The following is a 14,136-nucleotide window of genomic DNA, read 5'->3' as shown; positions in this document are numbered from 1 at the left end:
CTTCCGACACAATGGCAACGTTGAAATCACTCAATGATTTAAGATCAATTGGACTCGACAGGACTTTTAACGCATTCGTCTGCTACCATATCTCGCTAAATAGTAAACAGCGTAACGAAATGGTATGAATTAAACACGTTTCATGCAAACCTAAAATATCTCAAAGAATAAAATGCAAGCTAAAGGCCATTAATTCGTCCCTAACAGAGCGTTTCGAGGCTCATAAACGCGATTAGGAAAACCGGAAGTAGTAAAAGCATCCTGTAAACCGGAAAAGGCTTTTTGTTTTAGACTTTTATATTTTAAGGCTGGTAAGTGGATGTGTCGCCTACTTGGTCACATTCGATTATAAACGTCAATCACAGCCGAAAAACCCGTGCTTAAATTGTGCCTCAAGACTACCTTCTTTCAATCTGAAGAAGTTTGCAAGAACAACTTATAGTTTTTGATATATTTTTTCTCTTCTCAAAAGTGGTTTTAAAGTTTAAAGAACAATTTGAGAAGCAAAAATTAAATTCAAGGAAAACTCGAGGAATACTTTACATTAACCATTAGCACAAGGGCAGAGAAATATTTTGCAACGATGGATTACCTAAAGGTAGTACCAATTATGTAACACAAATGCGTACATTTTGTTTTAATTATTTAAATATTTGTCACCCTTTAAATTTTTTAATATGTGATGATAATTTGTTTATAAAATCATAAATTTATACTGAAACAAACCCATTAAAATTCCATGAATATATTCTCGGACATATCACGAAGAGCTAGTGCGTGCAAGCTGCACAATTATTACGTATGAATCCTTTGACCAGCAGGATCCCTTAAAACTTTTCATTTCAAAAACACGAACTTTTATCATAAAACACAAACCGCAGAAAATAAAACTGCAAAAAAGCATTAAACCCGCTGTCGCTCTTTTGTGTATTTGCTTTTAACGCTTCAAAGGAATAAAGTAATTTCGGAAGTTATAAATGTCTTATGTCTAGGTGTAAAACAATTTCAAACGAGTTTTTTTACTGAAGCTGTGACGTTTGAAGCATTCTTGCTTTTTTTGTAACGTAAACAAGCCTTTAAAAGAAATATTGCCACCGACATGACTATGCCTGTCTCCTACATTCGTCGCATGTTTGAAATAAAAATGATACTTTATTTTCTAGTGCATATCATATGTTTGACAAATTTGTAGAGTACTAATTTACCTTTTGTTTTGTTTTGATGACGTGGCTCGTAACAGAATAATGCATGCGAACGAAATTAATAAATTCTGTATCAAATATTCTGTCACGTAGTAAACAAGTGTGATGGAACCAGAAATTACTAAACGACCTGATACGTTATAAAGTAATAATGCAATAAAAGGTTCCGAACTATTCTAAAATTATATAACATTGCAAACAAAGTTCTTTGTTATTTTTATTTTGTCAATAAGTAAATACTTGTAAGTATGTAAAATAAGGTAATACTGATTCAGATTTGGTCAAGTCTTTGCCTTTTGGGATAGTAGAGTACATTCAATTTTACTACAATAAGCCAATGCTAGGGGCGCGCGAAAAGTGTTACACATTTCATTACCTCTCGTAAGCGGATTCAATCAAACCGAGCCTGTTATTAGTTGGATTGGTTGTGCACTATGCACCTAAAATATTTTCATATAGTTTTTGCTATTTTGTGTTTGGTTAGTCCTTACTTATGTCTTTTACTGCATTTTTCTTTTGGTGTCTCTTCATTTATATCTAAAATGTGTTTTAAGAAGTTAAGTTTGTATTATATTTCCATATAGTTATAAGTGCACTGAAACACGTATTGTACTAGTATATAATTACAACATTATTGTGAAGTCTGCATAAAAATGTATGTATTAGTTTTGAGTGCAGAATTTTCCATTTGTACGGAAAGTCTATTATTATCCTCTACCAGATTCATTTTCTTTCCGGTGACCCTTTTGGTAGTGAAGGCTAGACTATGAAGTCATTATTACAGATGAAATTTAAAGATCTAAGTATAGTACGGTTAATTTTGGAGGGCTGTGTATTAAACTAGCTACCAGTATTAGTCATTTATAATTTTATTTATTTATCTTAATTATATATTTATTTATTTATTTGTCAAAGCTTTTTAGGTTTACATTTTCTAGAAGAAGTTATATAATACGTATTGTCATTTTGACATTTCGTTGATTTTTAAACATATCTATTATATATAAATAAATAAAGACAATTTTTTATGTGATTAGAATAGTAAACATTTTACGTTTTTCACTGTAAGGTTTCGATTAATTCCACAATGAAACACTGAGTTACCAAAGGAGAAAATTGATTCAAGTTGTGGTATAAATGTAAAACATGAGTTATACAGACTTATGACAGAGATAACATTACTTACGTGCTGCCTTGTCCAAAAAGCAATAAGCGATTCAATTTATGAAATGAAGATCAGTATGTATAGATGTTAATTGTAACAACCTTCTGCCAAACATTAAATCTAAACCAAACTTAGTTAATGTTACAAACGATTTCCAAAGCGTAAAATAATATGAACATTATCAAAATCTTTGTTGTTTTTTTTTCTTTTTAATGCACATATTGTCATTAATTAAGCTCTCTTCGTAACATAACAGAATAGATAGAATTAGCAAATACTGGAAAGCTAGCTAAAATCTATTAGAATTTGCATAAAAGTTGCCATCTGATCCGCGAAAAGGCGACACGAAGTGTTTTATTCACATCCGTGCATTCATGTTCTTATGGTTAACTATCATTCGTTCTATTAGTGAATAGTCTGGCTTTATTTCTCACTAGTGCCTTTTCAAAAATTATATGAGTAAAAGAATTTAATAATTTTTACATATACAAAAAGTGCTTAGATGAAAATCTGCTGGTTTTCAAATTTACATGTTTTTTTTATACGATCTGAAATGCAAACCCATAACGATATTTTCATCAGTTTATAAGGACTGTCCTCGCACGTACCCGACGATAAGAAATATAAAAAAAATGTCTTTAAATTGCGACATTGAAATTAAGCATTAATCCTATAATGTAATAGAATAATGATGATAGGTAATGACGAATAATTCTGTATCAAACCAATTCCGACCGTTATTTTGCAATAATGTCGCGAAAAATAACACAGTACACAGTACACCCTAATGCGCCGAATTTTAAAAGGTAAAACACATTTTATGAGATTTTCCTGAAATTATTCTCATTTTTAGAACTCCGCCAGCATGTTTGATAGTATACAGGCCCGTCTCAAAATTTAATTCCATAGCGACTTGTCTCAAGTTTTTTTCGCATACCCCTAAGTCGGCTCTAAAATAAAGATTTAACTGAAACGATACATTATTTTTGCAAACGTTTGCTTCAGCGATTCTGTTAAATGGATTAAAATGGCGGATATTTTACATGATTTGTAGATCCTTATTTATTCCGAATATCAGAAACATAAAAAATGAAATAGCATGAAGCATGATATAACCCTTGTTTGCATGTGACTGATGCAGCCCCGATCCAAACATATTAAATTTCTACTTGTTATGTATGTAAAACCGTATCGCGTCTCAGCAAAGAAAATTCTTCCGCACGAAATAAACTCCGAAGAAGTTTTAATCAAAACTTGGCGTAAAAATACTACGTTTGATTGAAATATATATATAATGCGACAACAGGTTTAAATATTTCGATTTCATCAAATATTTCAAAATGAAGATGACATGGAAATTATTGTGTTCCATCCTAATTGTTAAATTGTTAATTTTTCAGAAAATCCTTCCATAGAATTTTTTATCAGAATAATTTCCTTAATCATGTATATGGCTTTCGCCTGAGGTATATGAAAATATTGACAGGTCTGCGAATAATTTTGAATAAAAAATAACTGTAGTTTTTTTTGTGTGCTAAATTTGCTAAAAAGGCACAAAAAAGTACGGCGTGTATTTGAAAAAAAAACACTACCTTTTACAATGCCTATTTACTTGCATTGCTTTTAGTGGTAGAATGGTAATGCAGGATGTAAATTGTAGCACAAAGTGTTGTTTAATCGCAAGTAATCCACAGAAGGGTGTGTTTGAACACAACGCATGTTTCTGTAAAGAACGAGACAAAAACTGTAGTTCATAACAGAATGTACTTCTTGTCAAATTACAAAGGAGGTACTTTCTTCCATGAATAATGAAATATGTTCACCTAAAATGTCTTCAATATGAAAAACTTTTATGAAAGAATTTGGTCAGTGAAGCTTAAACATACCTTTTTTCAAAATTTTAGGTCGGGCGTTTTCTGTTATACCTTGGTTTTATATTAGCTGATATATTTGAAACAAAGGAATAAAAACAGGGGAAATCCGTAACTTCAAAATTAATTAACGATATTTGTAATTTTATTCCTAAATCCCAATATTCTAAAATCAGAATTACTTTAGGGGTCAATGGCAATGCCTTAAGGTAAGAAGCAAGTCAGACTTCCATCATATTGACTTTAGGTAATGTTAACACATTTAGAAAATAAATTTCACTGCTACTGATCTTCGGCAAAATGATGCGAAACTTTGCACCTCTCAAGGAAACTAGTTGTAATACAGCCAGATACGTATTGAAAATATGAAACTTGTGTCAAAATACTACTTCTCCCATTTATAATTTCGTTTAAAGTGACACGTTCTGTTTGCGATATAAACTATCGGTATAGTGTCAGTATTCAAATCGTAACAATTGATTTTAGACAAAATGTATCGCTAACATAACACATTCTACGTTTCATAGTACGATGCAATGAAAATTCGTCATATTTGTTTCTTTAGCATGCACAATTGCTTTTTCTTTAATATAAAACTGATTTTCGTATGTAATCGCAACCACAAAACGACTGGTAACTCTTTAAAATCATGCTTAATGTATAGCCATATATGACACACAGAGAAAATGAGTATAACATACACATTTATTACATCAGAGAAAAGGTGTACTTAACAAAAACGTTGTCAACCTGCTGCTAATAAATATAAATACAGAAGCAGCATGGTGTATCATAGATGATGTCCATTTTTAAGACTAGAAGTAAAGTAATAGTGTGTGGCCTACCCACGGCGTAATTTTCCGCGTCAGGTCATACTAATGTAACCATTGTTAATCTGAGGAACAGGCTATCGGCGTTTGTTCCATGACAAACTTCTAGACTCCCTCGAGAATTCCAGCTTTGATGAGCGCAAATGGCTATATTAAATTATAGAAATATCATGGTGGCACCCGATATTATCTTCATATTTTTAAAGATAATATTACATTTATAAAAGACCAGAGTGCGGCATGAATGTACCTTACATTGTCATTTACAGATAAGATACGCACGCAACTGGCATTCAGTAATTTCTAAATCAGAAGGCGCTGTTGTTGTTTTTTTTGTATCCCAACAGACTTCTGCGCAAGTGCAAGTCGATGATGCTTTCAGAAAGTCGTGACGTTTGACGTCGGTGTAGGACCTTCGCCTGTCGGAATTAATGCTATAACGCAAATTTCTTCCTCGCCTTAACAAGCTGAACTTTTTAAGATGTAATGATTTTTTTTTAGCAAAATGTTTTATTTTCAAAGCATATTCAATAAGATAAAGAAAAGTCATTTTCTTCTCGTGTGCTTAAAATGTTGTGAGTGTAATGAAGAAAGTGCAATGTTGTCTTCGAAAAGCAGCAGATGTCAAATTGAAGAACGAAGGTGGGCACACAAGAAGTTTGTACAGATCCGTATCAAACTTTTAACTACTTAGTGATTTTTCGTTCACATCTATATCAGCTAAATCATGATAAAAATTAATGGAATACATTATCTTTGCAAAAGAAGTATGGCTTAGTCTATGGATTCCTTCAGCAAGTTAAGAGTATTAAATCATTTTAAAATGACCAAAAAATTTGCAGTATTCATTGATGAGAAATATAAAAACGTTAAACAGGTTTGGGAATTTCTCATAAAAAAATTCTGATAATATTGAATTTGATTAACTGTTTGACACATTTTAGTATATCTGTACAGTCAAACATATCATCTATTCCAAAGTTAGGATTTATATTATTTCGGAGTTTATTTCATTTGAAGTGTTTTTCTTTGCTGACACGCTTATATTGTTTTGCTTTTATAACAGTTTTATTTTGAGTTAACACAAATTTCTCGACAATAGAAGCATGTTCTATCTAACTGATATGATACATATCACAGATCGATGTATTTAGCTTGGATCATGTCTGCATCAGTTTTATGCTTCCGGCTATTTAATTTTTGATGTTTCTGATAAAGAATTATACGATAAATTATGTAAAATATTCGACATTGCAGTATGAATTACCGCATAAACTCATCTAATAAAATCGCTTAAGCAAAGTCATGATTCTTTTGTAAAAATAGTATATGCGTTTCAGCGCGATCCTTGGTAAGTTGACATATGGGTATGCAGAACAATCATAAAACAATTCACTATGTTGTTAAATTTCGAGACAGTCTTGTTCATTATTGTCTATACAGTTTCTTTACTTCAAGAAAAAAAACTTTTTTTTCAATACATATCGCAACAGGTATATCCATATAAAATGAAATTACTTTCTTTTGCGACAGTAATTTTCAATGCGTATATCGTATTGTAATATAAGCTCACTCCTGCCCATTTCATCCCGTATTCCGCACTCTAAAGCCTTTCATTCCAGGACCTGTTTAATAAGTATATCGCATTGTAATGTAAGCTAATTGCGGGATCTATCGCATTGTAATGTAAGCTAATTGCGGGATCTATCGCATTGTAATGTAAGCTAATTGCGGGATCTATCGCATTGTAATGTAAGCTAATTGCGGAATCCAACTTATTGTAATGTAAGCTAATTGCGGGACCTATTGCATTGTAATGTAAGCTTATTGCGGGACCTATCGCATTGTAATGCAAACTCATTCCTCATATATCGCTTGTAATACAAAATAATTATTGTCTAGACTTGCTTCCGTCCATATATTCATTCTGTATTATTACTCATAAAGTTTTCCTCATTATTAATTGTAGTAACTCTAACCTTTGATTAAAAAATAGGGACTGGTAATGTCTCACAAATTCATTAGATAATTTTCCATTAATCTTCATCAGGGACTATTGGCTACCATTACCATGACTTATTACCTATGAGAATCATGGTAAACATCGTTTGTTGACACTAATTCATTGTCCATTGTCTGATGGCTTCTCAAGCAGGAACGTGCTTCTCTACAAAGGCATACACTTTATTTCCCTTGAAAATTGTAGCGGATATACTTTAGAAGACTAAAAGCGTTTTGTGAAAGGATATGGTTTCATTCATTCAAAAGTGGTTGTGTAAAAGTTTAACACTTGAAATTGCACAATTTGTATCTTCTTTTCTCAGTAATGTCATCATGAAATATACAGAAATTATTGTGTCACCTCTTGTGGCTCTGTAGAAAAAGCAAGAATAACTTGTGAGACAGATAGATAGATAGATAGATGTGTTTATTCAGGTTAAAACACAAATTACAAATGACATTTATCACACATTAAAACAATTAACACTTCTTTAAGCTAAAATATCCAGTAGTTGGGTAACTAAAAAGTTATAGTTTTACATAAGTAAAACACATATTAACTAGTTTACAAAGATCACAATGTAATTTGTATCATAGCTAGGCTTATTAATACTATCTGTACCTTTATATTATAGAAACAAATGTTAATTAGACTAAGATAGTTCAAATTGGAAGCAACATGTATATATTATAGCAGTGTGTAGTAACCTAGGATGGCCCATGAAAGGTAGAAAGCTTATTTCCAATGGGGTCCTTGGCTAAATATACTTACTATAATGAAAACATATTTAACACATCAAGACAAAAGTTAAAAAAGACTTTGGGATTTGGAAGCTATGAAACTAAAACTGTTTTATGTATTGGACCATGTCAGCAATGCACACTGTTTCTCACAGCTAAATCTAAAAGATGTTTCTTCACAGAAAGTTTGAATTGATTAAATTTAGTTAATTTCTTCAGATCGTCTGGAAGTGAATTCCAATTTTTATTGCACTAAAACTGAAAGATATCCCTATTGAAAGTAGTCTATTTACAAAGAATACATGTATATGAATTTAAACTTAAATTTCATTGTCTGTATTAATTTTGTCTTGCCATATAAGAATGTCCCCGTCCTATTTGTTTGCAAAGTAATTTCAAAAGCTGTCAAGTAACTATGAGAGTCACTCGTGGCCTGCATTGTTGCATTTTTTATTCCACCTTTAAGACGTACTACATGTTTATCATTTTATAACCTGCATATAGCTTTCATTCTCATATTATGTAAATGTAGGTTTGATTTCAACAGATATTTTAACTTGCTGTAGATTATCCAAATTTCTTTGAAGAAAGAAACTTCATTTCGTTTTTCAGAACGGGTATTTGTAAAAGAATACACCAAAATAAAAATAAGATAAACGTTGGAGCGCGTCCCTTCTCCATAGCTTGAATGCTGTTTTGTCACTTTCCTCCTGGACATGAACATTGTATTTTCAGCTTTAAATTTATCACTATAGCATTATTTATTCCATCATATAACGTCTCATTTCTAAACTTTTGTGCCAATCACCTTGTAATCGCTTAATAAATTTCGAAAAGTGCATGTAAAACGTAAAATTCAATATTTTATACCCTAGTGAGACAAGGTGATTTAAATGATGGAGAGCGCTCACGTGCAGGTTCGCAAAAACTGGTAATGTCTCGAAATAATTACCTTTTGTCATATTTAGCTATTATAATAAAATCTGTAAAGCGATCCTTTGGAAGCATAGAACACAATTAACCAAGCACATAAGCTGTCGTAAGAACTACATTTCAATATCAAAATAAACGATAAGACCTTCAATTTTCTATGTTGCGCTTTGTTTATTAACAATGACACAATTTCTAAAATATTTAAAGTTACTGCAAAATCAGGATGGATGGATACACGGACAGACAAATTAAGTGGCATATATAATCTCCATATTGCCTTTTGTTTCAATATAATATTTCTTCTACTTTTAAATTCATCGCAAGATTTACCATGAGTGGCTAACAAACGGACAATATACAAATTAAGGTATTAGACCCGTAATACAGTATCTCCTTTTGAAGAGTATCCAGTCCCTCCTACCATAAGCCTACTTTGACTGAAATTGTTCAGAGGGGCGTAGGTTCAAGACCCACTGAGACCAACATTTTTTCTTATTTTCCTTTTCTTCTAGTAAGTTTTTACTTTTTCGAAGACTTATTATTGATTTATTGTACAAAAGTGGACATTTTTCATTTGATTAGCGATTTCTTGCTGTTCAAAGTCAATTTACCTCTGAAAGAGAAGGGGGCAGAGTTAGACATCTTTAAAAATACTGAGTTACATGCGGTAAAAGTTCTCTATTTTGCCTTTACTCTTTATATTACATATTGTGGAAGAAATGTAGGTAGGTTTTACTTCTGCCCCAAGTTATTTTTGAATGAAGTGAGCAAAATTTAAAACAGTCCCACAGGATTTGACCTTAATTTTTCAATGTTGGAGTTAGAATTCTGTCTCATTAAATCCGTTTACTTGAGGGACCCTAGAAAAATGATTGACAATTTTATTTTGTGTTTTATAATTGATTACCAATAGTTTGATCTTTCTTTTATCAAAATTAATGGTATAGTGAATTCCCTGCAAACGTTTTGGACAGCGGCCATCACTTTGAAATTTATCTCTACTTGAGCTTGAGGAAATACCATAAATTATAAATTTTTTTATAAAAAACGGCACGGTAAAAGTTGTTTAAAATCGCAACACAGTGCAAAACACGGTCAACTTTAAGAATATACCAAGCAAATGCCATTTTTAAACATTACTATTAGGGGTCCAATACCTTAAGGACAACTCGTCCAACTATAGGAGGCCCATCCGCCTAATCCCAGCTTACCTACAAATAAACTTTAGCAAACTTTCCTGAGTTGAAAGCAGAATGGCGTAACGTGTTAGTCAGAGGTACTTACATGCAAACCTTTCACCAAAATATCTTTGTGAAAAAGTAGCATCATTTTGCCAAATGTAAATCACAGCTATTAAGTCTGTGAGACCAAAGATTTGTGTAGAATTTAAAAACATTTGGTTAAATCAAGAAGTCTCTCGGAAATATGCTTTCATCTAAAACTCATTTCATAAATTTCAATGTTGAAAAAGGGACATTATTTTAACAAGATAAGTTATGTAACTTGCCATGTGAGGTCATCTTATGCTACCGAAAATATGTATAGAGCTTGAAAACATTTAACTCTGTATTTTTCGAGAAACTTTTGCAAAACTTTAACAAAATTTCTTATTTAAAAAGGTGCATTATTTTTAAAAATATTTATAACTAGAGTTACGTAACTTATTATGAGACTCTGGCGAATGCTGTCATATTAGTCAAGCAAAAATGGTTCTTTAAATTATCTTTCTTATATACTTAGATCCAGAAACAATTATACTCAATCGGAGTTACGTCAGATTCTGGTGACCTTAAACTTTGAGCCACTGAACCTAAAAAACAATAAAGATTTCTATAAGTAGTACTGAGACATTGTCGAGTTGGAACGCTGCAGCAATTACACTTGCTGACCTGCAATCGTGTAATGTAAAACGCCATTCGACAGATGGATTGCTCTACGGAAAAGCCATAGGAGCCGTGCCATGAGAAATCCAACATAGTGGCTTTGCGACCAGCATGGATCCAGACCAGCCTGCGAATCCGCGCAGTCTGGTCAGCATCCATGCTGTTCGCTAACAGTTTCTCTAATTCCAATAGGCTTTGAAAGCGAACAGCATGGATCCTGACCAGACTGCGCGGATGCGCAGGCTGGTCTGAATCCATGCTGGTCGCAAAGCCACTATGTTGGTTTTCTCATGGCACGGCTCTTAGTATAACGTGTATGTTTTTTTTTCAGAACAAATTCGTGAAAATGGGTTTTTATCTTTTCTAAGTTACATTTAGATTTCTTCAGCAATGGAGGTCTGTGCTGTTTCTACTCGTAGTAAAAAGTGCTTCTCGTTTTGTTTGATAGATATTTCTTGAATCGTCATACTCCGTCACTCTGTATCAGTTCATTTCTAGCTGCTTTTCATACGTTTCTTTGCGTTTTACGTAGAATGTTTTATCAGGTTTTGTGCACATTTTCTACAAACTATTTTATTGTGGTCTTCATCTGTTAATGTTAATTTACAAAAGTTGCTCGATTACTTGCCATTGTAATTGTTTTTGTTTCCTCGCCGCGAAAGAAGTGCTGCTGTTCCACTTTTGTTTCCTTTCGGTTGTTTGCAGAAAAATGCACTTAAAATGACTTTTTCCCCTGTTGATTATTCATTCTTGCTTTCCACTTTCACCAACATCCCTAGCTTTTTATCTGCCCCTTTCCCATTGTGTAATTTGCATATAAATTAAAATGTACTTGTTAAAATGTATTTATTGTTGTTGGATTTTTGAAGCAATCTGTCTGCTATATTTTTCTATTAGAGTTTCTTACGTAACGATGCACGGCTCTATGACTGTGTTTGTGGTGCTCTGTCCTTCCGGGAAAATCTACTCTTACCTTTTGTTTTTGTGCTTGGGTTAATTTGACCTTTACTGTTTATATAGTTGAAGTTTTCGTTATTAAAGTATAGTAAAAATAAACTTTTATAAAAACGTTTTGATTTCAGATTACTCCCAAACAGTTATACTCACATAACATAATATTATACATATTCTAGATTACTTTTGAAATGCTGAACGTATTTGTCAATACCATACTCCGTAACAAGTTTATTCCAAAGTATAAGCTGCTGACATCTCAAATAATTCTTTTCAAACTGGTAAGAAGATCTTGCCAGAAGACGGGATCCTTAACCCTTACCCTGCTAAATTTCTAAAATGGACTGGTCCATCATTCAATTTGGGCAATACCATTTGATATTCGAAGGGGTGTTCACTGAAAATTTACTGACTGAATAGCGAACAGTGCAGACCATGATCAGACTGCACGGATGTGCAGGCTGATCTTGGTCTGCACTGGTCGCATAGGCAGAATCACTTGCCGCCAGCAGGCTAAGGGTTAATTGCCTTATAATTGACAGGGTTCTGAGTACGTATAACAACAATTGTTTACACAAGTAATACAGATGCTGCAATACCAACTTTTACAAGGCATCAGATGAAAATTCTTCGTAAAATATTTGGAGAATTTATTGAAAATAACCATTCAGCCAAAGAGATAGTCTAATTCTGGTCGATTTTAATCCATACATCGTATTGTAAAGCAAGCCGAAATATTAACTAAACTCTTTTCTGTCCATTTCAACCGGTATATCGCATTGTAATGCAGGCTCATTCCTGTCAGATTTAACCTGTTTCATGTATATGAAAATGAGGTGCTTTTTTGTCGATTTTAACCCGTATATTAATTTTTACAGCGAGCTTAGTCATTCCCACTTTCATCCGTATATCACAATCTCGGTCAAGCCCAATTCTATCCATTTCAAACCGCATATCTCATTTCAAGAAGCATATCGCATTGTAATGAAAGCACATTCTTGTCCGCTTCAACCTTTGTCTCACCTTGAAAAGCTGGCTCAGTCGTGTCAATTTCAATTCGTTTATCGTATTGCACTACATTTTTTTTCCTGTGCATTGCAATCCGTATATCGCAGTGTTAAATGCGCTTTAACTTATCATTGAAAGCAGTATATCACATTGTAAACCAAGCTCATTCCTGTACACTCTAACTCGTATATCGTATTGTATAGCATGTTTATTAATATCCACTTCTATTCGTATATCGTACTGTAAGGCAAGCTTATTCCTGTCCGCCCCAACCCATGTATCGTATTGTAATACAGGCTCATTCCTGTATATCGTAGTGTAAATCAAGCATATTCTTGTCATAAGCAATCGGTATATCGTTTATTCCTGTCCGTCGCTCTGTAAACAAGGTTTACCCTACTCCTTGCATTATTACATTACATGTATTTTGTTAAACAATTCATCTGCAATGTTTTTTGTAGTTATGTTAATTGCTCGATTACTTTTTAATTGTAGTATACCGTTACAGATTTTGTCGTAATTTCTTTTGCATTTTGTGGGAAACATATGCTAAGGTACTGTTTAAAAGGTATCTATTAATGGTAACAGTATGAATGAAAAGCAAGTATCATATTATAGCAAAAATGTGACTTTAATTCGTCGATTTTAAGTCACACCAACCAACACAATTCACGTAACCAATTCCAGCTCAGATTACAAACATGCCATTAATTAAAGACAATTGTATAAAACCATCGACATTTCCCATGACATATGATCTGCTTTTTGAAAAAAAAAAACAAAAACAGCCGTGGCCATTCCGCCATGAAAGATCTGTAATGTGTTCTTAATCGGAAAACCCAAAGGGAAAACCCAAAGGGTCATATTTTAAATCATGTTGGCTGATCTCTGCCATTTCCTTTTTACCTGTTGGCGTGTTGGCGCCCCGCCGACAAAATTACAGTGAAATTATTTCAACAGCTTCTATGACCAACCCACCAGTGTACAAGATGTTGTAATATATACAACCTACCGACCACTGCCTCACAGTTACAAAACTCTGCAGGCTTTCAACTGCATAAATAACCTAATTTTGTTGTAAAAAATATTTGCTGGAGCTAGGATTCGAACTGGCTACACATGATTTACTTTCTAATCTAGTTAATATTTTTTTATCACAGCCTCAATCTCTTCGCAATTCTGTTTCCTCTATTGTGCAAACTACATTGTATATTCAAATGTGAACTAAGTGAAGCGAATCCTTTCTAAAGCGAACACCACTGGTGAGAAAGATGTGTTTGTTATATAGAGGTTGTTGGTGTGAAGAGGTTAATTCACAAAGTTTCGTCTAATGGAAAAAGTCATCTCTTTATTGAGAAGACTTGCGCATTGAATAGAGGTTTCACGGAAATTTCGGAATGTAACTCAACGTATGTCGACTTTTCAAATTTATGTTGATTTATATCAGGACATCTAAACGTAATATTCAGTAAGTGTAATCAGAATATCACCTGAAAATGTGATCGTTCTTCACGGTAAATTCTTATTTGCATATCAGTAGTTTGAAAC

At 32.9% G+C, this 14,136-nt stretch overlaps 1 protein-coding gene across 1 annotated transcript in view; it reads left to right on the top strand.

Moving 5' to 3' along the window:
- Positions 1-364: 364 nt before the first annotated feature.
- Positions 365-14,136, top strand: part of LOC123560380 (uncharacterized) — a 59,628-nt gene continuing 45,856 nt past the window's right edge. The window contains exon 1 of the mRNA XM_045352576.2: positions 365-598. Within this exon, the coding sequence (XP_045208511.2) occupies positions 584-598 (15 nt within the window). The 5' untranslated portion in view covers positions 365-583. The remainder of the gene's footprint in view (positions 599-14,136) is intronic.

The sequence above is a fragment of the Mercenaria mercenaria genome, chromosome 10 (assembly GCF_021730395.1).
Source record: "Mercenaria mercenaria strain notata chromosome 10, MADL_Memer_1, whole genome shotgun sequence".
NCBI lineage: Eukaryota > Metazoa > Mollusca > Bivalvia > Venerida > Veneridae > Mercenaria > Mercenaria mercenaria.
The sequence above is the reverse complement of the archived record's forward strand: the minus strand, read 5'-3'. Positions and strand labels throughout refer to the sequence as shown.